General features: G+C 36.9%; 3 protein-coding genes and 1 long non-coding RNA gene across 5 annotated transcripts; 1 reads left to right on the plus strand and 3 right to left on the minus strand.

Moving 5' to 3' along the window:
- Nucleotides 1–422: 422 nt before the first annotated feature.
- On the minus strand, nucleotides 423–1,184 carry LOC117341215. The gene is made up of 3 exons (XR_004535584.1): nucleotides 1,108–1,184; nucleotides 749–818; nucleotides 423–434 (listed from the first exon to the last, which is right to left on the minus strand). It is a non-coding gene; the product is annotated as an uncharacterized LOC117341215 (long non-coding RNA).
- Nucleotides 1,185–1,272: 88 nt separating this feature from the next.
- LOC117340404 (zinc finger protein 862-like) lies at nucleotides 1,273–3,277 on the minus strand. Its single transcript, XM_033902166.1, has 3 exons — nucleotides 3,031–3,277; nucleotides 2,266–2,903; nucleotides 1,273–1,932 (listed from the first exon to the last, which is right to left on the minus strand). Exons 1-3 carry the CDS (start codon nucleotides 3,275–3,277, stop codon nucleotides 1,273–1,275), a joined length of 1,545 nt encoding a protein of 514 aa, XP_033758057.1.
- Nucleotides 3,278–5,278: 2,001 nt separating this feature from the next.
- LOC117340405 lies at nucleotides 5,279–5,620 on the minus strand. Its single transcript, XM_033902167.1, has one exon. The coding sequence runs from the start codon at nucleotides 5,618–5,620 to the stop codon at nucleotides 5,279–5,281; it is 342 nt and encodes a 113-aa protein (XP_033758058.1).
- Nucleotides 5,621–18,709: 13,089 nt separating this feature from the next.
- On the plus strand, nucleotides 18,710–25,949 carry LOC117341327. 2 transcript variants are annotated; one of them, XR_004535612.1, is made up of 4 exons: nucleotides 18,710–19,323; nucleotides 21,539–21,736; nucleotides 22,337–22,468; nucleotides 25,162–25,271. XR_004535612.1 is itself a non-coding variant. In XM_033903183.1 (3 exons), the coding sequence occupies exons 1-3, from the start codon at nucleotides 18,879–18,881 to the stop codon at nucleotides 25,776–25,778; spliced, it is 1,260 nt and encodes a 419-aa protein (XP_033759074.1). In that variant the 5' UTR covers nucleotides 18,719–18,878; the 3' UTR covers nucleotides 25,779–25,949. The 2 variants fall into 2 exon arrangements, 1 of the variants encoding a protein (XP_033759074.1); XM_033903183.1 differs by lacking the exon at nucleotides 22,337–22,468 and having other exon boundaries at nucleotides 18,719–19,323; nucleotides 25,162–25,949.
- Nucleotides 25,950–27,248: the final 1,299 nt, after the last annotated feature.

A 27,248-nucleotide genomic window follows, 5' to 3' on the forward strand; every position in this document is an offset into this window, starting at 1 on the left:
AAATTGGTCTTCACTCTGTTCATGCAACTGAAACATCGCTCACATTTTGCAGTTGTTGGAGAAAGGGTAAGTATGATACGAACAATGAGGAGTACAGCCTGGAGATCGGGTGGGTTCAGAATGAGTAGGTTGCTGTACACATCAAGTGGGGATACTGATCTTTGTCGATGAAGACGCAGTTTAAGGTCACTCCATTGTGTTGGGATCTGTGTTCTTTCATTGGCATCAAAACATGGTTCAAAATGTTTAATAAGGCTGGCAACAGCATCATTTCCATATTGGAATAAGTCATCCCTGCCTGGCCACATAGTGTGATCAAACACTTCCATGTCACTGTAACCGGTCGTTTTGAGCCGGGTCGGTTATTCAAAGTGTCTACACCATGACTCCAACGCTTGAGTTCCAATTCATAGTTTATTAATCCATAAAACACCCTAGAATAACAAATAACAACAATAAGTAAAATAGTTACAATCTCAAAGTGGAATAATCCATCCCACAATAACACGACAGGTGTACGCACCTGACGCAACCGAAAGCATACGCTTAGAACCCGAGATTCAAGAACACCTACTAACCCAGGCGTAATCATAAACGTTACAACTACTACTGAACTATGCACATTACAGATCTGACAAAGTAGCAAGTGCGTAACGCTTATACAAACAATGACAATTTCTCATGTACATGGATATTCTTAAAAATGATGCTACCAACACAATATAAATGGAGCCATAAAAAAACCTACCTCTTCATTTGACGAAGAGGGCTCGACTCCCGGGGAGACAACCCGTACAATATTACAGCGCATATAAATGCTACAATAATAAAATAAACAATATTTACTAATATGTACTGGCACCGTATACTAACTACAATGTTTAATATAAAAGGCTAAATGCATAACGCCTATCAGCTAAACCAAAACGTTTATCCACACAGAATAAATAATAAGAAAGTGGTGGGAAATTCAATTTCTGGACAATCTTTACCAATAATTAAATTATTTCAATTAATTTATAAAGGAAATAATTGACATTCAACATATCCAAATATTACTACATACAATACAATATACATTAAAGTTAGAAATTATGAAGTACTGACAGTGATGTAGATTGGTACAACACGGATGCGCTAAATATATAGACGCAACATATACACGTCCACTCACAACGGTGCCTAGTGCGGGAGTTACGCTACCCTAAAAAGCGCGGGTGCGCATTGACCCATGGTCACTTTACTATAAAAATAACTCTGACCCCTGACCTGTTAAACAGGTTTACATATATATATATAAATAGCATACGGTACAACTGCGTACACATATACATATGATAAATACGGAGCCTGTACATGCACAGTAGTACAAAAACGGATAAATCTAAATAATACCCAAATGTCATTAAATAATGACACTGTAACATCACTGAAAGCAGGGTGTTGTAACACAGTGAATCGCTTGTCCATGTACTCAACAACTGCCTCAAGGAATGATGATTGTTGCTTGTCAGAGCTAGTAGAGTTTGCAGGGCATGCATCAAGCTTCACAGTTTGGGTGCTTTCCTTCCCACAGCTGAATGTCTTTAACTCTGTGTTAAAGTGCTCCTCAAACTTTCTCCCCATTTCTCCTTTGTTCTGTTGTAATTCCTTCAATTGCCACATTGCCTTCTCCAAGTTGCGTACAACATCAGTGATGAAAAGGTCATCTCGCTGATAGCCCTGACTTAGCATTGACAAGATATTGGTGACATCAATCATGAAGTGTAGGAATTTCACAAACTTATGTGACTTGAAATCATTCAATATACCCTTTGCTTTTGCTGCATCAGCAGTCTTTCCAGAAGCAGTGTTTTCCAGGTGGATGACGGTCACTGCGTAGTGTTTTTCTATTGCCTTCAGTGCCCTGTGTCGACTTGCCAACCACCGTACCTGTCAAAACAGAAAAAAATATTTCAATATTGCTATGTATACACATACATAGTATACAATGTAGATTTATAATTGATGAATTAATGAATATTATTATATGATAGTATGAATGAGTATAACATCTGACCAGACCCTTTTAATAATTTACAATAGTAACATTCACATATTCATGGTTTTTTGTCTGCTTTAGGCAATCATTTTTGCTATGTGATATCATAATATGCCTATTAATAGTATTATAGCATCAACATGACAGATAGTATTTTATATTGATATGTTTAAATCAAGGCAATAATAGATAAATAGTTTAATAGTATATCTGAAAATATGTACCTGCTTCATTCCACTAAAATAAGCAGCATTTTCATCCAGCAGGTCTGATATAGCTCTCAGTTCCCTTCTTTTCTTAGGAGAGTAGTAATAGAACAGAAAGATGTTCTTTACAGTTGTATCAAACTTTGAAAGATATGGAACAGTTTTAACAGATTCAAGCACAGCCAGCTCAAGGTTATGAGCCACACAATGTATAGCCACAGCATGTGGTACTCTTTCTTTCACTTTTGCGGCAACTCCCCCTTTTTTTCCCATCATGACTGCTGCACCATCAAAATTACATCCCACAAGCTTTGATTTGAATGCATTTTCATCGATGCCGATTGTTTCTAAAGCTCTGTCAATATCTTGAAGTACACCTGATGCATCAGCAGTTTCCAATGAGACTATGTCACAACATTCTGTTTGGGGCTTCCCTTCAGGTCCAATGTACCGGATGTAGACAGCCTCCTGTTCTGTAATGGAACTGTCCGTAGAACCATCAGATAACACAGAAAAATAACGACTTTCCATGACATCTTTCTTGATTTTTTCAATTTCAGAATTAGCAATGTGTTCTATAAATGTCTTACAGCCCTTGTCATTTCTGTACATGGATCCCATGTCAACACCATTCTTTGCCTGTAAACTGCACAATTCTGGAAAGGCAGAATATGGTCTACCATGCTTTGCAACATAGAACGCTGTGTTAAATAATGCAGTAACTCTGTTTTACAGAAGGGTTTAACGTGTGTGTTTGGTGATAGGCGACTTGTAATGGTGCACCTCGTTTGTCAGATATTGATCTGTCAATGCAAAATTTGTGTTTTTTATTCTGATCATGTGCAGTTAACGTGTCTTTCCTCATGTTACAACAACCCTTGACAAAAGCACTCTCGCGATCACTTAGCTCAGGATATGCCTTGCATACCTTGCAGGTCATCAACTGTCCTGTTGTGTCTAATTCGACCCACGGAAATTCATTTTGCCATTTTTCTTGGAATTTACGTTCTCGTTTTTCTTCATATTTCATCTTTGATAGTGTTATTTTTTTCTCTGGTTTAGGGCTTGTATCGTCATTTCATCAGAATCATCCACTTTTCGTTTTCCGAGACGTTTAATATAGCGGTCCATTATCAGTAACTACGAACGCTAAAACGAGCTGTCAAAAACGAACCTGAATATGTGCCGTTAATAATTCATTCGATACAAACGCGAACATGACCAAGACTAACCATGTGCTCAACATCGGAATCCTCGGACTTCATTATGATCGTAATGCTTTCGGAACTCTCGGGCGCTTACTAATGTATACACACGGCAACATGTCGAGTGAAAACGGAAAGTGGAGGATCGTTTTTCAGCGAACATACGAATAAATAATACACAAAGGTATGTGAGTGGTTTATTGAAATATTGTCGGGCATGTGACACTGTGATTTTTACTAGCCCGACATTTTAATCAAATAAAGTTCTACAAGATTTCCACTAGTCAGTCGGGCTACCGGAATTTCAAACCACTAGCCCGGGTAGAAAATATACTAGTCCCAGACTATCGGGCTGCCTTTAAGTTCGAGCCCTGAAAGGCCAAAAGTGAGGCATTGTCAAGGAAGACGTTAGGAAGAAGAAAGTTGTTAAGAAAGAAGAGAAAAGATAAGATCCCAAATTTAGTCGCCTCTTACGATCATGCAATGGGGGCAGCAGGTACAATTCTTACGCCCTACCGGTTTTAAAAGCTGATCATGGGTAACGTCCTTTATTTCTCCGTTCTAGATCTCGATAGAAGAAGCCTCATCTGGGTAGGGTATTCTTCCATACAGAAAATGTGATGGACTAAGTGGCTCTGGTTCGTTGGTGTCTGATGAAATGTATGTCAGTGGTCTATCATTAAGAATAGCCTCAACCTCTGTAGTAATTGTTGACAAGACTTCCATCGTCACAAAAGCGCATCCGAGTACCTTTTTGATGCAATCCTTGGTTATTCCGATAAGCCTTTCCCAATATCCACCATACCATGGAGCGCGCTTTGGTATAAATTTCCACACATTTCCCGCTTCACGAAGTGCATCTGTAACGGAAACAGACTGGCTTAGTCGTCGAATATCCTCCGCCGCAGAAACAAATGTAGTAGCGTTATCCGACATCATGATTTTTGGCAATGACTTCCGGTTGATAAATCGGCAAAAAGCTAGAAGAAATGATTGTTCAGTCAAGTCAGGCACAATCTCTAAATGGACGGATCTTGTGTTGGCGCACGTAAAAAGGCAGATGTACACTTTTTGGTCCCTTCCATTTGCTGATTTTACATGTTATTCTCCTGTAAAGTCTACTCCAGTCACAGAAAAGGGTTCACTGTCCAGCATCCTATTTTGAGGTAAAGGAGGTGGAGCTGGAGCCAAATATGTTTTTCCCGATACTTTCTTACAGGAAACACATTTCCGCAAAACAGATTTGTCGAACTGCAGGGATCCATACTCTTTGTCTTAACAGGGTGACAACTGTTCCTGTGCCAGCATGGCAATTTCTTTGGTGAGTATCTTGTATGAGGAGATGAATAAATTTATGTTTTCCTGGTAACAACAACGGAAATTTCGCATCTGCTGGAATCGGTGCATTGTTGATACGTCCTCCACACCGTAGCATGTTGTCAGAGTCCAGGTAAAGCTTGAGTTGTCGAATTAAATGATGTTGGGTCTTCAATCGCAAACATTCTAGCTCCGTCGTGTTGTGTTGGATGTTGCGAATCCACATGTTTGCAAAATGTTGAAGCTCTCCTGCTGTCAGTCTCTCTTGATTCCTGTTTTCCTTTTTTACGTAGGTTGTTAACAAATCGTATGACATACGCTGTTACGCGTACAAGTTTCTGGTATGACGTAAACCTTTCTATCTGAACTAAATTTGTTATATTGTCTGTGGGTTCCATTGTTTTGTCCTTTGTAGTTTCAGTACACTTTTCACCTACGATGTCTTCAATAGCTGACAACACCGTTGTGTCAAATTGTTTCCATATAGGCCAACTTCGGGGTTTGGTTATCTAATCTGGTCCCTGGAACCAAAGTGTGTTGTCTTGAAATTCTTTCGCAGATAAGCCTCTGGTTTGTAAATCCGCAGGATTTGAAAGCGTAGGAACATATCGCCAGTCCTTGGATCCTGTCAAATCGTTGATTTCTGTCCTTCTGTTTTTGATGAATTTATTCTGTTGTTTCTCGGAACATATCCAGTGTATGACTATCTGACTGTCACTCCAATATACAGCACGTTCCATTCCTAATTCATCCAGTAAATGTCGTCCTAAGCGAGCTCCTAGTACTGCAGCCATTAACTCCAGTTGTGGTAATGTCATTCCTTTTATAGGAGCAACTCGATTCTTTGCCATTACGAAAGATGATTCAGAATGACTGACAATGTAAGCACAAGCTCCATATGCCTTTGACGGGCATCTACAAAGACGTGTAGTGTAGAGTCTTCTATTGAATTCTCGCAGTCAACAAAATATTTCCTGGGAATTGCAGTATTTGTAGTAACGAGTTATGTGTCTTTCAAAATGTCTATCCACGAAGTTTTTACTTCTGGTAGTTTTTCATCCCACGAGTGGCCATCTTTCCAGAGTTTCTGCCTCAATAATTTTGCACGAACAGTTACTGGTCCAAGTATCCCTAATGGATCGTAAATTGAAGCGGGTCGTCTCAAAACTAAACGTTTCGTAGCCAACAGATTGTCCATATCTGCACGTACCTTATCGGCAAAGGTAATAGAGTCTGAGGCCGGATTCCATCTCATTCCAAGTAGCTTAACAACTGTGTCGCTGTCATGAACGTTCTCTGTTTTGGTTGCTTTCCGTAAGTATTCACTGTTAGACGACCAAGACCTTAAATTGAACCCAGCTTGCCGTAGTAAATCTCCAGAATCCCGGAAATAGTTTAGTGCTTCCTGCTCTGTGTTTACGGATGAGAGAATGTTATCCACATACAGATTCCTCTGTAAATTGTTGGCTAATTCCGTCTGACTGTCGTTGAGATGTTTCAGTAGTGTCGCGCTCAAAATGAATGGAGAACACGTGGCGCCAAAAAGAACTGCTTTGAATATATAGGTGATCAACGGACTATTCGGGTTTGATGGATCACGTAACCAGAAAAATCGTGTCACATCTCTGTCTCCTTCATCAAGGGCTTCATTAAGGAATGCCTTTTCAATGTCTGTAGATACTCCAAATTTCTTCACTCGAAATCTCGCGATGAGCCCTGTAAGGTCATTAAGCTCAGGAGGAGTGGACGATAGACAGCCGTTCAAACTAGGAGACTCTGAGTCTTGATGACAACTGCAATGGTAAACGATTCTGATTGGCGTAGTTGTCGAGTCTTTCTTCACCGGGTGATGTGGTATGTAATGTAGTCTACCCCCTTATTTGACATTGTCGTCTGAAACTCTCTCAATGAATCCTCTCTTCTCTTGGTCAGATATGATATCCCCATATATCTTCAGCAGGTTTGGTTCCCGTGCTAGTCGTTTGATAACATTTGTCGGGAGCTCCTGGTGGTCCTCACGCCATGGTAACTTTGCAGTGTATCTGCCATTCTGGAAGGATATAGAAGCGTCCTGATATTCTTGCAGGTAACTTTTAGAAGTAGATGTATCTGGTGTTTCAATTACTCGATTCGATTTTCCAGAACTTCTCTAAGTCGACTTCTTCCGATTTGTGAATGGTCAAGATGTTCATGATCGCCGTATTCATGAACGCCACTGATGATGCTACAGATGTTGAGTGCTTGGAAGTGATGATAGGACCAGATATTAGATATCCTAGTTTTGATTTGACAGCTGTCGGTCCGTTCCCGCGAATCACATTGTCTTGTACTATAGACCAATAGTAATCTGCTCCAATCAGGAGGGATATGTTGAATTTCTCATGTTGTGTCACTGGGTGAGCGAGCTGTAATCCTCGTAAATATGGTAATTTTGCTACGTTGATTCGAGCTTTAATCTCTATAGGCGCCGCTATCTTTGGTATGATTACAACTTCTATCGGGATTCTTTCTACACTGACAGATTCTATACACACGCGCGCAGTTTTCAGGTGACGTATTTGACTTTCACTACCCCCGAAAGCAGCTATCTTCATGTTGATGTTTCCTGTAGTCTCAATCTATAGTTCTTTGGCTAAATACTCGGTCATGAAAGAATTCTGTGCTCCTTCGTCTAGGAGAATGTTTGCCGTATCGTTTTTAAATTCCAACCATACTGAAGATATAGCGGTTTTTAACTAGACGTCAGAATGAGATGTAATGTTTGTGGAGTGAAGCGCTGCTGAATTCTTTTCCTTGCCGGTACTTTTATTCCCGTCCTGTACATGAACCTCAGGATTCGACGGCTGCGGAAGCTGGTCGTTGCATAAACTAGAGTGGTGTCTTTCCCCACATTTTTTTTGCATTTAAATTTAGAATGACAGTTACTGACTTTGTGTGACCCAAAACAATTGAAACAAACGTTCTTTGATTTCACAATGTCTATGCGCTCTTTGTAGTCGGTGACGTTTGTGCATTGGTTAGGCGAGTGTGTTTCCCGGCAAAACAAGCAAGGCTTTCTGAAATATGCATTTGTATTGGGTTTATATTGAGTCTTACTTTTTGTCTTTTTCGTGTCGGAAGTTCCGGTTACAAAAGTCGCCGTCGGAACAACTCTCGGTTCTGTTTCAAAAATACACACTTCCTTACTTATAGCCTCGCGTAATGATATCAATTCCTAATTATCGCCATATACGTTCTTCCCTAGGAACGTTTTCCCATGTTCTGGTTTCAATTTGAAGACGGTCATTTCCTGTACGATATTTTACAAAGGTATCTCTTAACCATTTAGGTAAAATTAAAAGATGAGATTCTAAACTTATACAATTTTTAAACATTCTCTAGCATACACTTTTACCAGAATGGAAGTCATTATCATACCATATTTGCGAATACTGGTTTTTAGCTCACCTGGACCGAAGGTCCGGTGAGCTTATGTCATGGCGCAGCGTCCGTCGTCCGTCAACATTTACTTCAAATCGCTACTAGTCAAGAAGTTTTTATTGGATTTTGACCAAATTTGGCCAGAAACATCCTTGGCAGAAGGGGAACAGATTTTGCATAAATGGTGACTCTGACCCCCGAGGGGCCAAAGGGGCGGGGCCCAATAGGGGAAATAGAGGTAATTCCTTTAAATCGCTACTAGTCAAGAAGTTCTTATTGGATTTTGACCAAATTTGGCCAGAAACATCCTTGGCAGAAGGGGAACAGATTTTACATAAATGGTGACTCTAACCCCCGAGGGGCCAAAGGGGCGGGGCCCAATAGGGGAAATAGAGGTAATTCCTTTAAATCGCTACTAGACAAGTTCTGATTGGATTTTGACCAAATTTGGCCAGAACATCCTTGGTAGAAGGGGAACAGATTTTGCATAAATGGTGACTCTGACCCCCGAGGGGCCAAAAGGGCAGGGCCCAATAGGGGAAATAGAGGTAATTCCTTTAAATCGCTACTTGTCATAAACTTATGAATGGATTTGAACCCAACTTGGTCAGAAACATCCTTGGGGGAAGGGGAACAGATTTTGCATAAATGGTGGCTCTGACCCCAAAGGGGCCAAAGGGGCGGGGCCCAATAGGGGAAATAGAGGTAATTCCTTTAAATCGCTACTAGTCATTAAGTTATGAATGGATTCTAACCCAATTTGGTCAGAGACATCCTTGGGGGAAGGGGAACAGATTTTACATAAATGGTGGCTCTGACCCCAAAGGGGCCAAAAGGGCGGGGCCCAATAGGGGAAATAGAGGTAATTCCTTCAAATCGCTACTTGTCATAAAGTTATGAATGGATTTAAACCCAATTTGGTCAGAAACATCCTCGGGGAAAGGGGAACACATTTTGCATAAATGGTGACTCTGACCCCCGAGGGGCCAAAGGGGCGGGGCCCAATAGGGGAAATAGAGGTAATTCCTTTAAATCGCTACTAGTTATAAAGTGATGAATGCATGCATGTTCTAAAAACAATTCTTGACGTCTTTCAGACCTTTAGAGAGTCTGGACTCCATTAATCTTTAAAGCAGTTCGGATTCCCACACTATAACCATATATAGCATTGTTAGAGATTTACAAATAAAACAAATTCAATATGAACATTATTTTGACATTTGGTCCAATCCAACCAGGTGAGCGATACAGGCCCCATGGGCCTCTTGTTATAAATTTGATAAACAAAACCAACAGAACAAGGAAACACGGTGGTATGTGTAGTGATGGTGAGGGGGAGGGGTAATTGTAACTTATTATTCCTTAAATTTTAATGGGACGAGTCACACTATACAGTACGTAGCATTATATAAAGTATTGAATATATGATTAATAACTTCAGAGAATGAGGAGGGATGCCGGGTTGGGGGAATTGTAAAAAGATAATATACTGAAAGGTTACCTCTTAATTCGCTCCAGTAGTACACCTACATACAGCCTGACCAGTCCTCCTGCTAGTACTAACATACACCTATCTGTACTCGTGATAAGGCGATACTCATAGTTTATGTCAACAAGTTTCATATATGTCGACTTTTAAATATGAATATACTGTTTTTTTCTAATTTCCATAACTCCATCATCTATTTTATGAGGCTAATTTTTGGCGACAAGTTGTGATGCCGATCTCGAACATTTTATTTATACGAGTTAAATATTCCGATAAGTTATGTATAATGCAAAATATCAAATTCGGTATTTTGATATTTTTTATTTTACGACTAAAATATGACAAGTTGTAATATAATCTGAACATGTCGGCATTTATATGCCAATAAGTTCAGTTAGATGTAGTCAAGTCGACATAACTTTTATCGAGAGAGTGACACTTATCACAACAAGTAGAGGTCCATATACGTTTCCGTAGTAGCTGATGAATATGCCTACAATTTCAATTGATTTATTTCACTCAGGCGCACTTTATATTGTGCGCTTCAAGAGGTCAATATGAAATACAATAATACAATGATATGATTGACAGTAAAGCACACATCTCCATCTTCTACACTCCTCGTACAACGATAGACGCGACATTGCACTATTCATAGCCAATATCCATACACTGTTTAAATTAAAACAATCATCCTAAAGTGATATACAGTTACTGTATAACATTTTACAATACTATTGCATTGGTATGATACACAATACATTCACTCAGCCGGCACGTGTGTACCCGTCTTACGATATAATCCTAAAGTGATATTATTACAGTATTACACAGTATATCACTCGTGTGTTACAGATAGCATACCACACTATACAATGTAGTCTAGTATACCACACTATACAATGTAGTCTAGTATACCACACTATACAATGTAGTCTAGTATACCACACTATACAATGTAGTCTAGTATACCACACTACACAATGTAGTCTAGTATACCACACTATACAACGTAGCCTAGTATACCACACTATACAATGTAGTCTAGTATACCAAACTATACAATGTAGTCTGGTATACTACACTATACAACATAGTCTAGTATTCCACACTATACAATGTAGTCTAGTATACCACACTATACAATGTAGTCTAGTATACCACACTATACAATGTAGTCTAGTATACCACACTATACAATGTAGTCTAGTATTCCACACTATACAATGTAGTCTAGTATACTACAATATACAAGGTAGTCTAGTACACCACACTATACAATGTAGTCTAGTATACTACAATATACAAGGTAGTCTAGTATACCACACTATAGAATGTAGTCTAGTATTCCACACTATACAATGTAGTCTAGTATACCAAACTATACAATGCAGTCTAGTATACCACAATATACAATGTAGTCTAGTATACCACACTATACAATGTAGTCCGGTATACCACACTATACAATGTAGTCTAGTATACCACACCATACAATGTAGTCTAGTATACCAAACTATACAATGCAGTCTAGTATACCACAATATACAATGTAGTCTAGTATACCACACTATACAATGTAGTCCGGTATACCACACTATACAATGTAGTCTAGTATTCCACACTATACAATGTAGTCCGGTATACCACACTATACAATGTAGTCTAGTATACCACACTATACAATGTAGTCTGGTATACCACACTATACGATGTAGTCTAGTATACCACTCTATACAATGTAGTCTAGTATACCACACTATACAACGTAGTCTGGTATACCACACTATACAATGTAGTCTAGTATACCACACTATACAATGTAGTCTAGTATACCACACTATACACCGTAGTCTGGTATACCACACTATACAAAGTAGTAAAGTATACCACACTATACAATGTTGTCTAGTATACCACACTATACAATGTAGTCTAGTATACCACACTATACAATGTAGTCTAGTATACCACACTATACAATGTAGTCTAGTATACCACACTATACAATGTAGTCTAGTATACCACACTATACAATGTAGTCTAGTATACCACACTATACAATGTAGTATGGTATACCACACTATACAATGTAGTCTAGTATACCACACTATACAATGTAGTATGGTATACCACACTATACAATGTAGTATGGTATACCACACTATACAATGTAGTATGGTATACCACACTATACAATGTAGTATGGTATACCACACTATACAATTTAGTATGGTATACCACACTATACAGTGTAGTCTAGTATACCACACTATACAATATAGTCTAGTATACCACACTATACAATGTTGTCTAGTATACCACACTATACAATGTAGTCTAGTATACCACATTATACCATGTAGTCTAGTATACCACATTATACAATGTAGTCTAGTATACCATACTATACAATGTAGTCTAGTATACCACACTATACAATGTAGTCTAGTATACCACACTATACAATGTAGTCTAGTATACCACACTATACAATGTAGTCTAGTATACCACACTTTACAATGCAGTCTAGTATACCAAACTATACAATGTAGTATGGTATACCACACTATACAATGTAGTATGGTATACCACACTATACAATGTAGTATGGTATACCACACTATACAATGTGGTCTAGTATACCACACTATACAATGTATGGTATACCACACTATACAATGTAGTATGGTATACCACACTATACAATGTAGTATGGTATACCACACTATACAATGTAGTATGGTATACCACACTATACAATGTAGTATGGTATACCACACTATACAATGTAGTATGGTATACCACACTATACAATTTAGTATGGTATACCACACTATACAGTGTAGTCTAGTATACCACACTATACAATATAGTCTAGTATACCACACTATACAATGTTGTCTAGTATACCACACTATACAATGTGGTCTAGTATACCACATTATACCATGTAGTCTAGTATACCACATTATACAATGTAGTCTAGTATACCATACTATACAATGTAGTCTAGTGTACCACGCTATACAATGTAGTCTAGTATACCACAATATACAATGTAGTCTAGTATACCACACTATACAATGTAGTCCGGTATACCACACTATACAATGTAGTCTAGTATTCCACACTATACAATGTAGTCCGGTATACCACACTATACAATGTAGTCTAGTATACCACACTATACAATGTAGTCTGGTATACCACACTATACGATGTAGTCTAGTATACCACTCTATACAATGTAGTCTAGTATACCACACTATACAACGTAGTCTGGTATACCACACTATACAATGTAGTCTAGTATACCACACTATACAATGTAGTCTAGTATACCACACTATACACCGTAGTCTGGTATACCACACTATACAAAGTAGTAAAGTATACCACACTATACAATGTTGTCTAGTATACCACACTATACAATGTAGTCTAGTATACCACACTATACAATGTAGTCTAGTATACCACACTATACAATGTAGTCTAGTATACCACACTATACAATGTAGTCTAGTATACCACACTATACAATGTAGTCTAGTATACCACACTATACAATGTAGTATGGTATACCACACTATACAATGTAGTCTAGTATACCACACTATACAATGTAGTATGGTATACCACACTATACAATGTAGTATGGTATACCACACTATACAATGTAGTATGGTATACCACACTATACAATGTAGTATGGTATACCACACTATACAATTTAGTATGGTATACCACACTATACAGTGTAGTCTAGTATACCACACTATACAATATAGTCTAGTATACCACACTATACAATGTTGTCTAGTATACCACACTATACAATGTAGTCTAGTATACCACATTATACCATGTAGTCTAGTATACCACATTATACAATGTAGTCTAGTATACCATACTATACAATGTAGTCTAGTATACCACACTATACAATGTAGTCTAGTATACCACACTATACAATGTAGTCTAGTATACCACACTATACAATGTAGTCTAGTATACCACACTTTACAATGCAGTCTAGTATACCAAACTATACAATGTAGTATGGTATACCACACTATACAATGTAGTATGGTATACCACACTATACAATGTAGTATGGTATACCACACTATACAATGTGGTCTAGTATACCACACTATACAATGTATGGTATACCACACTATACAATGTAGTATGGTATACCACACTATACAATGTAGTATGGTATACCACACTATACAATGTAGTATGGTATACCACACTATACAATGTAGTATGGTATACCACACTATACAATGTAGTATGGTATACCACACTATACAATTTAGTATGGTATACCACACTATACAGTGTAGTCTAGTATACCACACTATACAATATAGTCTAGTATACCACACTATACAATGTTGTCTAGTATACCACACTATACAATGTGGTCTAGTATACCACATTATACCATGTAGTCTAGTATACCACATTATACAATGTAGTCTAGTATACCACACTATACAATGTAGTCTAGTATACCACACTATACAATGTAGTCTAGTATACCACACTATACAATGTAGTCTAGTATACCACACTATACAATGTAGTCTAGTATACCACACTATACAATGTAGTCTAGTATACCACACTATACAATGTAGTCTAGTATACCACACTATACAATGTAGTCTAGTATACCACACTATACAATGTAGTCTAGTATACCACACTATACAATGTAGTCTAGTATACCACACTATACAATGTAGTCTAGTATACCACACTATACAATGTAGTCTAGTATACCACACTATACAATGTAGTCTAGTATACCACACTATACAATGTAGTCTAGTATACCACACTATACAATGTAGTCTAGTATACCACACTATACAATGTAGTCTAGTATACCACACTATACAATGTAGTCTAGTATACCACACTATACAATGTAGTCTAGTATACCACACTATACAATGTAGTCTAGTATACCACACTATACAATGTAGTCTGGTAGACCACACTATACACTGTAGTCTAGTATACCTAACTATGCACTGTAGTCAAGTATACCACACTATACAATGTAGTCTGGTATACCACACTATACAATGTAGTCTGGTATACCACACTATACACTGTAGTCTGGTATACCACACTATACAATGTAGTCTAGTATACCACACTACACAATGTAGTCTGGTATACCACACTATACAGTGTAGTCTAGTATACCACACTATACAATGCAGTCTAGTATACCACACTATACAATGTAGTCTAGTATACCACACTATACAGTGTGGTCTAGTATACCACACTATACAATGTAGTCTAGTATACCACACTATACAATGTAGTCTAGTATACCACATTATACCATGTAGTCTAGTATACCACACTATACAATGTAGTCTAGTATACCACACTATACAATGTAGTCTGGTATACCACAATATACAATGTAGTCTAGTATACCACACTATACACCGTAGTCTAGTATACCACACTATACAATGTAGTCTAGTATACCACACTATACGATGTAGTCTAGTATACCACACTATACAATGTAGTCTAGTATACCACACTATACAATGTAGTCTAGTATACCACACTATACAATGTAGTCTAGTATACCACACTATACAATGTAGTCTAGTATACCACACTATACAATGTAGTCTAGTATACCACACTATACAATGTAGTCTAGTATACCACACTATACAATGTAGTCTAGTATACCACACTATACAATGTAGTCTAATATACCACACTATACAATGTAGTCTAGTATACCACACTATACAATGTAGTCTAGTATACCACACTATACAATGTAGTCTAGTATACCACACTATACAATGTAGTCTAGTATACCACACTATACAATGTAGTCTAGTATACCACACTATACAATGTATGGTATACCACACTATACAATGTAGTCTAGTATACCACACTATACAATGTAGTCTAGTATACCACACTATACAATGTAGTCTAGTATACCACACTATACAATGTAGTCTAGTATACCACACTATACAATGTAGTATGGTATACCACACTATACAATTTAGTATGGTATACCACACTATACAGTGTAGTCTAGTATACCACACTATACAATATAGTCTAGTATACCACACTATACAATGTAGTCTAGTATACCACACTATACAATGTAGTCTAGTATACCACACTATACCATGTAGTCTAGTATACCACACTATACAATGTAGTCTAGTATACCATACTATACAATGTAGTCTAGTATTCCACACTATACAATGTAGTCTAGTATACCACACTATACAATGTAGTCTAGTATACCACATTATACAATGTAGTCTAGTATACCACACTATACAATGTAGTCTAGTATACCACACTATACAATGTAGTCTAGTATATCACACTATACAATGTAGTCTAGTATACCACACTATACAATGTAGTCTAGTATACCACACTTTACAATGCAGTCTAGTATACCAAACTATACAATGTAGTATGGTATACCACACTATACAATGTAGTATGGTATACCACACTATACAATGTAGTATGGTATACCACACTATACAATGTAGTCTAGTATACCACACTATACAATGTAGTATGGTATACCACACTATACAATGTAGTATGGTATACCACACTATACAATGTAGTATGGTATACCACACTATACAATGTGGTCTGGTATACCACACTATACAATGTAGTCTAGTATACCACTCTATACAATGTAGTCTAGTATACCACACTATACAATGTAGTCTAGTACACCACACTACACAATGTAGTCTAGTATACCACACTATACAATGTAGTCTAGTATACCACACTATACAATGTAGTCTAGTATACCACACTTTACAATGTAGTCTAGTATACCACACTATACAATGTAGTCTAGTATACCACACTATACAATGTAGTCTGGTAGACCACACTATACACTGTAGTCTAGTATACCTAACTATGCACTGTAGTCAAGTATACCACACTATACAATGTAGTCTGGTATACCACACTATACAATGTAGTCTGGTATACCACACTATACACTGTAGTCTGGTATACCACACTTTACAATGTAGTCTAGTATACCACACTACACAATGTAGTCTGGTATACCACACTATACAGTGTAGTCTAGTATACCACACTATACAATGCAGTCTAGTATACCACACTATACAATGTAGTCTAGTATACCACACTATACAGTGTAGTCTAGTATACCACACTATACAATGTAGTCTAGTATACCACACTATACAATGTAGTCTAGTATACCACATTATACCATGTAGTCTAGTATACCACACTATACAATGTAGTCTAGTATACCACACTATACAATGTAGTCTGGTATACCACAATATACAATGTAGTCTAGTATACCACACTATACACCGTAGTCTAGTATACCACATTATACAATGTAGTCTAGTATACCACACTATACGATGTAGTCTAGTATATACCACACTATACAATGTAGTCTAGTATACCACACTATACAATGTAGTCTAGTATACCACACTATACGATGTAGTCTAGTATACCACACTATACAATGTAGTCTAGTATACCACACTATACAATGTAGTCTAGTATACCACACTATACAATGTAGTCTAGTATACCACACTATACAATGTAGTCTAGTATACCACACTATACAATGTAGTCTAGTATACCACACTATACAATGTAGTCTAGTATACCACACTATACAATGTAGTCTAGTATACCACACTATACAATGTAGTCTAGTATACCACACTATACAATGTAGTCTAGTATACCACACTATACAATGTAGTCTAGTATACCACACTATACAATGTAGTCTAGTATACCACACTATACAATGTAGTCTAGTATACCACACTATACAATGTAGTCTAGTATACCACACTATACAATGTAGTCTAGTATACCACACTATACACTGTAGTCTAGTATACCACTACACCGTAGTCTAGTACCACACTATAATGTAGTCTAGTATACCACACTATACAATGTAGTCTAGTATACCACACTATACAATGTAGTCTAGTATACCACATTATACAATGTAGTCTAGTATACCACACTATACAATGTAGTCTAGTATACCACACTATACAATGTAGTCTAGTATACCACACTATACAATGTAGTCTACTATACCACACTATACAATGTAGTCTAGTATACCACACTATACAATGTAGTCTAGTATACCACACTATACAATGTAGTCTAATATACCACACTATACAATGTAGTCTAGTATACCACACTATACAGTAATGATAATAATGATAATAAATTGATAATACAGTATTGATAATAAATTGATAATACAGTAATGATAATAAATTGCTTTTGTTCTTTATACTGTCTTCTCACTGATGGACCAGCTGTTGTTAATATGTCTATAGTAAAACATTCCTAATTAAGAGATGTTCATTAAAAATAGTTATCCTCTTAATACGGGTTATTGATATGGATCATTTCAATTTCACAGAAACAAAAATATTCATGAGTATCAATTATAACTGATAATCAACTTCGGACTAATCAGATATATTTTCTTATCTGTATTAGTTAAAATTTAGCAAGTCATTGTGGATAAAGGAGGCCTTTATTAATAATAAATAATAATAAAAAAGTCATTTATCATCAATATAATTCATTAAAAAATCAATAATTAGGTTTAATTTATTATATTGTGATATTTATTTAATTGTTATAATTAAGAAATGATTTTTTCTTAATGTTTATGATGTTACAATTAATATTTTCATATGAACACAAAAAAGTACAAACATTGTTTATCTTAATATTCTTAAATGAAAATAACGAAAATAAACCCAATCAATTAATATTTATTTCTATTCTTTTGCACCAAGAACTTATTTTATACAGAGACCTATAGGTCTCTGTTTTATATTACTGTGCGATCATATCGGACGTTAATCCGGAAATAGTTTGGTTTCTATTCTAAATTTAACGCATCTTTCGGAACTCCTCTTTTGTTCCGAAAACATACTTTCCCGGGAATCTGGCTCATCCTCAAAAATCAACGACAACGGGTTAGGATCTAGCCCCCACCGGTTCTTATAAGGCCTAGGCCTATATATATTATAGCTGCCAGCTTGACGCCAGTCACGTTGGAGCGTCACGTAAGCATTATGGCCACGAAAGAACCCAGTGAGATCAATGAAGATGAGTTAACATGTTCCTCAGTGCCAAAACAAGTGAAATGTTGTGTTGATGTGTGTGATTCTCCTGTTGGTCATATCCATGATGCTTTTAAACCTGATTCTGAACGGGTTTACAGGTGTCTTGGAGAACTGACTCCTTTGCTGGATGAGCAAGCTAACCCCGACGTGTTCATGAAGGTATATCCAGCGAAGGTTGGCAATAACAATGCTGAGAATGGAGCTTCGTTTTCAGATGCATATTGCAATGTTGAATTTTTCTCGGATGCGTATCCAATCGCTCATATATTTCAGAAGGGACTAAGAGTTCTGCTTGAATATTTCACCGACAACCGTAAACCTGCTGGCGAAATGGAAGCACATTCATTGGAAGTTTTACTTCATTTCCTTGAAAGAGACCACTTTACACAGCAAGGTACAATATGTTCTTGCAGGCTAGCTTAGGCTATATATCTATGTCCATCGTGTGTCAGACGTTTCGCCCCATTATAAACGGCAATATCAGTACAATGGTAGCAGGTAGATATATTCTGGTAAATATTAAGTCATTATTTACCATTTTCTCTACAGAATCAATCAGAATTGTGTCATTCATTAAAAAAATATAACAATTTTGATACTGTTCAGTACTTTAATATCTGGTTTCTGCACATGTGTGAATATAAGTTCATTACTATTGCAAAAGAAATGTATTTTACAGTACAAGAAGTTTACACACGCCATGATAATTAGAATATATGGAAAACATTAAATTTAATGAACTGGTTGTACATGTATAGTTAAGTTAAAACTTTCTGATGTTTATCATGTAAACAAATCAAAACCCCAACATGTCATTATTGTATAATAAAAAAGTTTAACTGAAATTTTAAGATCTCATTAAGACTGCAAATTTAGAACTAAAATATCAGAGATAATTGATTAAAGAAATTTACAGATCGGGCGCGGATTCAGAATTTTCGAAAGGGGGGGGGGGGTGTCCAGTAATTTAGTATTGTTAATGCGAATGCCGTAGGTGCGAGTCAATATTTTTTGGTGAGGGGTCTGGGGGCTGTAAGTTGCACGAATTCATTGATGCATTCAAAGTTATATCTGACGTGACTTTCATGTGCGAGAATAATATTGAACTTGCTCATGTAGAGAAAGTTGTTGACTTTTCGTTAATACACCTTATTTATAAAGTCAACATGGACTAAAACAAAAGTAAAAGACTTTTAAAACATTTTTATTCGCTAACGGATCAGAAATCGGAGATCGCAGTGTGTTACGCATGCATGACCGTTTATATATATTAAGCTTCAACTTTCTGCCATATTATTTTTCGATTTGATTAAAATATGTTTTATTTGCATCAATATATACAAAAGGATTGGGCAAAGGTTTTCAAACTTATATGTAGCCATTTCCCAATTAAATATATGTTTTTAGATCTATCCACAAATGACAATCACAACATGGGATCATCGCGAGCATACATTAGAGAAAAATTAATTTCATTACTTTCAGCATCCATTTTCATTTTTTTTTTCTTGGGGGGGGGGGGGGGGGGGGTGTCCAGTAATTTAGTGATAATGCGAGCGTCGCCAAGGCATTTAAAAAAAATGTTTGAAAGCATATGACTATTTGACATATATATATGTTTTGACCCTTCAAATTTCTGAGAAATAGCGATTTGCTAAATCTCGAGGGTCAACTGGATGCCATGTCACACTAATTCACTACTTTCTAGATATTGGGCCTGTAGCATGTTGGGGTGAAGGGCTACCAAGTTTGTTCAAATGAATGACCTTGATCAACATTCAAGGTCACATGAGTCAAATAGGCCAAAATCTTCAAACAACTTCTTCTCATGATCAATAACCAATTCAAAATCCAAGAGGCCCAGCATTTTGATATTGGGCGTTTAGCATGTTGTGGTGAATGGCTACCAAGTTTGTTCAAATGAATGACCTTGTTGGGTGTAAAGGGGAACAAATTCAAAGTCACATGGGTCAAATAGGCTAAAATCTGATATTGGGCCAGAAGCATAACTGGGATAATGGCTACAGAGTTTTTTTAAAACAAGGACATTGACCTACATTCAAGAGCACAAGGGTCAAATAGGCTAAAATCTTTTAATGATTTTTCAATAACCAATGCAAGAGGCCCAGAGATCTGATATAGGGCCTGTAGCATGTTGTGGTAAAGTACCAAGAGTGTTCCAATGAACAACCTAGCCCTACATTCAAGGTCACGGGGTCAAATATATGCTATAATCTTAAAATCAAACTCTTCTCAAAAACCAAGAGGCCCAAAGACCTGATATTGGGCAAGTAGTGATGAATCTGGAATGAAGGGCTACCAAAATTAATTTAAATGAATAAACCTGCCTACTCTTATTAATTTTATGAAGTGGTTATCAGGCAAAATATCTTCAGGTAAATTTGACCTGAAAAAATTGAACTAAAATTGACCTGAATTGACATGAAGACATTTTGTACATGACCTCTAGATATAGTTCAACATCAAAGCTGCATTAGAAGCAGATAAGTGATACAGGTCCATTAGGCCTCTTAGTTTATAGTTCTAATTTTGTGCTGTCCCTAGGCCTTGGAAACAATATCAGTGACACCTCTGCTTTTGTGTTGTAGGTTATTCATTGGAGACCATAAAGGGGATGTCAGAAACAGATATTACTATATTCTTGGTTAATCACTTTTTCGGGAAGCTATCTATGACTTCAAAGTATGTCATAGATGCACAATCAAAAGGAAATCGAAAAGAAAATACCTGCCCTTGTTCCAGAGCAGGCTGCAAAATGACTGGCATGTTTGGAGATACAAGTATCGGTAAGTCCTTCAAAAAGCCAGCCTCTCGCAGAGAGAGGAAGCTTACATGTATATCGTCATCAGACATATTAAGGTTTTGCTCCGAGTGTTGTCATAAAAGACATTAGTAAACTTTATAAGTGTGCATTAATTCTTTAAGCTCTAATGACGACATATGCTGTCCCTGCTATTTCCCTACACTTAAACCTAGGTGTCATGGCCCCAGGAAACTTGGGTTAGGTCAAGCCCTGAAAAAAATTAAAACTAATTGAAATTTCAATTGATACTAACTTCAAATCACAGTAAAAGATGTTTTTATTGTCCAAGAAATGATTGCTTGAATTAATAAACCAAATGAATTATGAGAATCCCCAGAATAAGAATCAGAATCGAATATGAAAAGTTAAGTCACATATATACAGTTAAAGTTAACAGGTAAGTCTGCAAGTCTGGTAAAGATAAACATTTATGATAGATTGTGTAGGAAATTATGCAAAATTAAACAAGTCTCAAGAATAAGATTTTAAGTTGAATATGGAAAGTTAAGTTGCACAACAACTTTAATTAACAAGTAAATCTGCAAATCAGGTAAAAATGTTAAGTTTTGTGTATTACTTCCAGATTGTTTTGTGAACGACTGAATGCATTTTGATGAAAGGAGGAAGAGAGAGACAGGAGATATACCATCAGGAATGTAGGCCTAGGGCTGTGGTCGAAAATGAGAAAGATAGAGGGATAGCATCAGGAATGTGGGTGTGTGCTCTGGAAGAGAGAGAAGGGCAAGTGAGCCTGTCCCTCCGTCCGTCCGTCTGTCCGGCGTCAACTTTTTAGGTCGCCTGAGACGAAGTCTCAAGTGACCTATTCTAATTGCCTTTTGTCCATCTTCGTCCGTCATCCTTCGCGTGTCCGCAAACAATTTACATTTTCAACTTCTTTTCCAAAACCACTGGACCAAATTCAATGAAATTTGGCGGGGAGCTTCTATGGCTAAAGGTCAACTGAAATTGTGAATTATATGGTCCCCACCCCCAGGGGCCTGAGGGGCGGGGCCAAAAAGTGTCAAATTGACTAAAAATTCAAAAATCTTCTTCTCTACTCTCAGATATGGTGGAATCAAACACTCTTCATACATGAAAGGGTCTTAAGGTGGTTTACCAAAATTGTGAATTTCATGACCCTAGGGTCTCACGTTTGCCCCTGGGGAGGGGGTAAACTTTACCATAGTTTATATAGGGAAATCCCATTTTTGACTATAATTTGTTGGATTTCGATTGGAATTCATTCTAACTTGGTTTATATTATCAGCATAGGATGACTGTTTGATGGTATGCACATGTTGGCCCTGATTGACCCCCGGGGCTGATGGATAGGGCTGAAAAGGGTCAAAGTGACTGAAATTTCAAAAATCTTCTTCTCAAGACCCAAATAAAGTAGAATCAAATACTCTTCATAGATGGAAGGGTCTTAAGGTGCTTTACCAAAATTGTGAATTTCATGACCCTGGGGTCACATGTTTCTCCCTAGGGAGGGGGTAAACTTTACTATAGTTCATATAGGGAAATCACATTTTAGAATATGATTTGTTGGATTTCTATTGGAATTCATTCTAATTTGGATAACCTTATCAGCATGGGATGACAGTTTGATGGTATGTACATATTGGCCCTGATTGACCCCCAGGATCTGAAAGGTGGGGCTAAAAAGGGTCAAATTGACTGAAATTTCAAAAATCTTCTTCTCTAGACCAATAAGGTAGAATCATATACTCTTCATAGATGGAAGGGTCTTAAGGAGCTTTACCAAAATTGTGAATTTCATGACCCTTGGGTTTCATGTTTGCCCTTTGGGAGGGAGTAAACTTTACTCTAGTTTATATATGGGAAATCACATTTTTGACTATCATTTGTTTGATTTCTATTGGAATTAATTCTAATTTGAATAACATTACCAGCATGTGATGACAGTTTGATGTTGTGCACATGTTCGCCTTGACTGACCCCCAGGGACTGATGGGTGGGGCCAAAAAGAGTCAATTTATTTAAATGAAATATATTTTTGACCTTTAAGGTCCATGGGCCTCTTGTTCCTTTTAACAACTTCTTCTCAATAACCAAGAGGCACAGGGACTTGATATTGGGCCTGTAGCATGCTGGGTCGAAGGGCTTCCAAGTTTGTTCAAAAGAATGACTGACCTACATTCAAGGTCACATGGGTCAAATAGGCTTAAATCTTTAAACAACTTCTTTTCAATAACCAAGAGACCCAGGGAGTTGATATTGGGCCTGTAGCATGCTTGGGTGAATGGCTTCCAAGTTTGTTAAAAAAATTACCTTGATCTACATTCAAGGTCACAGGGGTCAAATAGGTTAAAATATTTTCAACAACTTCTCAATTACCAAGAGGCCCAGGGACTTGATATTTGGTTTGTAGCATGTTAGAGTGAAAGGCTACCAAGTTTATTAGATTAATGACCTTGACCTACATTCAAGGTCACAAGGGTGAAATAGGTTAAAATCTTTAATAACCAAGAGGCCCAGAGATCTGATATTAGATCTGTAGCATGCTGGGATATAGGGCTACAAAATAAGATGATATGGATGCATGACCTTCATTCAAGGTCATAAAGGTAATTTCTCCCTTAAGTTTATCAAAGGTGTGAAAAGCCCGTCAAATTGTCCATGACAATTTCTAGTTGTATTTGTGTTGTTTATCTTATTGGATTATGTAGAAGAGAACATCAGAGAGGGAGGTTTGTGCTCAATTTCTTTTCTGAAAACTATTTGAAATCAAATATTTACATTTCATCATTAAGTTTTTAGGTCATCTGATTTCCAGCTCAATGGCACCAGTGAAACTGAAGAAGAAGTTTGAAATATGTTATCAAGACGGCTGCCATGACGGCCATCTTGGATTTCGGACCGACCCGATATTTGTTATTTTTCAGGTCAGTGGGAAATCCAAGATGGCCAGCATGGGAACCATCTTGAAAAACACGTTATGAACTTCTTCTCCAGTTCCACTAGTGTCATTGAGCCGGAAATAGGTTAAGATGTTATGGAAAAGGAGCCAACAAAATGTTGTTATATTTCAGGCCTCGTAAAAAACTTTAACATGGCAGCCACGGCGGCCATTTTGTAACATGATTGTGTTTTCCTGAACACCACCTATTTCAAACTTCTTCTCAAGTTCCACTAGTGGTATTCAGCTAGATCTTGGCTGCAATGATCCTGAGATGGTTCTGACCAAGTGTTGTTATTTTCTGGGTCCAAAATCCAAGATGGCTGCTATGGCCAATAGTGCCACTATACTTGCTACTGAGTATGTATACTACAATAGTACAAGCACCTTTAGAGTCAGATGACCATTAAGGCCTATGGGCCTCTTGTTTTATTCTATAGTGCATACCGGTAGAGTATATATAATCTGGTGTTTCATTTTTATTGAAGGAAATCCAGAAGTTTGGCATGGGAAAGTTGATGTTCTCCTGAACTATACAGATACTGTGTTGAAGGTAACCTGTGAAGAAGAGGAAGATGATCATAATGAAAGTCCTGGAAAAACCGCTACGGAGGTCAAAAGACGCACATCAAATATCAGTGATAATGGTCAGATTTTTGCTGAGGCTATAGTGTTTTCATTTCTTCAGAAACAACTACATCCTTACAGGAAACACCATTTGTATCCTTGTATAGCTGTGAACAGTACAGATTTGTTTGTGTACCTTTATGACTCAAGGCATGATGTTCTGCTGGTAAGCTCACCAGTGTCATTGTTTGATCCAGACACAGGTCGCTTTCGGTTATCTACCATATTTCTATCATGGTTGGTGGTGAATCATAAAGGATTCTGCAGTGGCCTTTCCTCTAAGTTGATTGAAAAAAAGGCAGGATTCTTTGTGAGCAAGAAAATAGATATTTTTGAGAAAGGCCTGCAATTTGGACAAGTAGCCTCGCCAGTCAAGTCATCCAGGGTATATAGTAGGGTGAGAGAACGTTGCGAAGATGTTGAAGATCTGAATGATAAAAGGATACATCTTATTTCATGTAAAAAATTTAAGAGCTAAAAAATGGACAATTCAAGGAAAAGCATAACCACAGTTCTAATTGCAACCAATTGCAGATTTTGTAATCTTTGAATCCTAATTATATTAGCATGCTTGTAATCAACTTCCTTGCATTTTGTATTGGATTGCTGTCTGTTTATAAGCAAGTCACTTATACAATATACAATGTAATTACCAATGTCTATTTCAGACTTATAAACTTTATAGGTATTGTACATAACATTTTTACTGTAACATATCTCTTTGGTTGTTAACAACAATTCGAACTCTTTGAGTAACATCTGATCATGTGTATATCTGCCTGTATGACCCTGAAAATGACTGCTTGGTGCACATTTTTAAGGAACTCAAATTATGGGCATGTGGTTATTTTGAGCAACTAGAGTCTGTAATCGTAATTATCATCTGGCTTTTCTTAAATTTCACTGTTTTTACCGAGAAAAATCTGGCTTCTGAGGCGAATCTACAAAAGTCCGGACTACACGAAGATTTAAAGGGACATCTGCAGTATTACAGAGAGACAAAAGCAAGGTTTGTTTCCCAAACACCTGATTTAAGACCCTGGGATTTGTCATACATAGAGATGAAACACAGAAAAAAAGACTAAATCATGAATGGATACTATGTTTAGTATAATGTATATAACTTCTGCATAATGTATGAAGATGTAATTTAAAGGAAACTCTCCTTCGAATGAACTGTTGAAAATATCTGGTAGTATACTTGCGTCACATAAAACCATTGTGCAGTGCACTACCATTAGGTCACTGTGACCTTGATCTCCTGAGGTTAAAGGTCAAACAAGTGCAGTTTTAACCCACTGCCCAAAGGGCAAGTGAGCTTTGTTATGCCATGATGAGGCATCCTTCGTCTGGCTAACATAAACTTTTCGACTGATGCCTAGTGACCCAATATTGGGACTGCTATATAGTATGCTGATGTAAAGGGCTACCAAATTTGTTGAAATTAATTATCTTAACCTACATTCAAGGTCACTGGTATCAAATATGCTTGTATAGAAGAAGGGGAGACATGTGTTTTTTATATGTATGAAATGAGAGACACTGGGTAAAATATTTTGTAGATTGATTGAATAACTACTTTACCATTTTTGCTATAGTACTCTGTAGAGAAATTTTCTATACTGATTTCAATTTTGTCCTCCAAATGAAGTTATGGAACATATGGTTTTTGCTCCATTTCTTCTTATTACAAGCTAACTGGCAATAAGTATTAATTTAATACTGTATCTAAAATGCCGCTATCTTTGCTCCGTGTTGTTGAAGATTAGAAAATATTCTTTTGTTATATATATAGCTGTAACTGGCCTGGGTTCTAATATTTTTTCTAGTGCAACAGACAACAATTATTTTACAGATTTGAGGTTACTATATAAGTTGCTTATATTAAACCTTCCAACTGATCAATCAACTACTCAGTAAAAGACTGCATTTTAACATCATTTATGCC

This window comes from Pecten maximus, chromosome 13 (assembly GCF_902652985.1).
Source record: "Pecten maximus chromosome 13, xPecMax1.1, whole genome shotgun sequence".
NCBI lineage: Eukaryota > Metazoa > Mollusca > Bivalvia > Pectinida > Pectinidae > Pecten > Pecten maximus.

Coding starts and splice junctions, on each gene's coding strand:
- LOC117340404 (XM_033902166.1), bottom strand. CDS start 3,277: ATGAAATATGAAGAAAAACGAGAACGTAAATTCCAAGAAAAATGGCAA. Junction 2,904..3,030: donor ATCAATATCTGACAAACGAG/GTGCACCATTAC, acceptor CTGCCTTTCCAG/AATTGTGCAGTTTACAGGCA. Junction 1,933..2,265: donor ATTTTAGTGGAATGAAGCAG/GTACATATTTTC, acceptor CTGTTTTGACAG/GTACGGTGGTTGGCAAGTCG.
- LOC117340405 (XM_033902167.1), bottom strand. CDS start 5,620: ATGGCAAAGAATCGAGTTGCTCCTATAAAAGGAATGACATTACCACAA.
- LOC117341327 (XM_033903183.1), top strand. CDS start 18,879: ATGGCCACGAAAGAACCCAGTGAGATCAATGAAGATGAGTTAACATGT. Junction 19,324..21,538: donor AGACCACTTTACACAGCAAG/GTACAATATGTT, acceptor TTTGTGTTGTAG/GTTATTCATTGGAGACCATA. Junction 21,737..25,161: donor GTTTGGAGATACAAGTATCG/GTAAGTCCTTCA, acceptor TTTTTATTGAAG/GAAATCCAGAAGTTTGGCAT.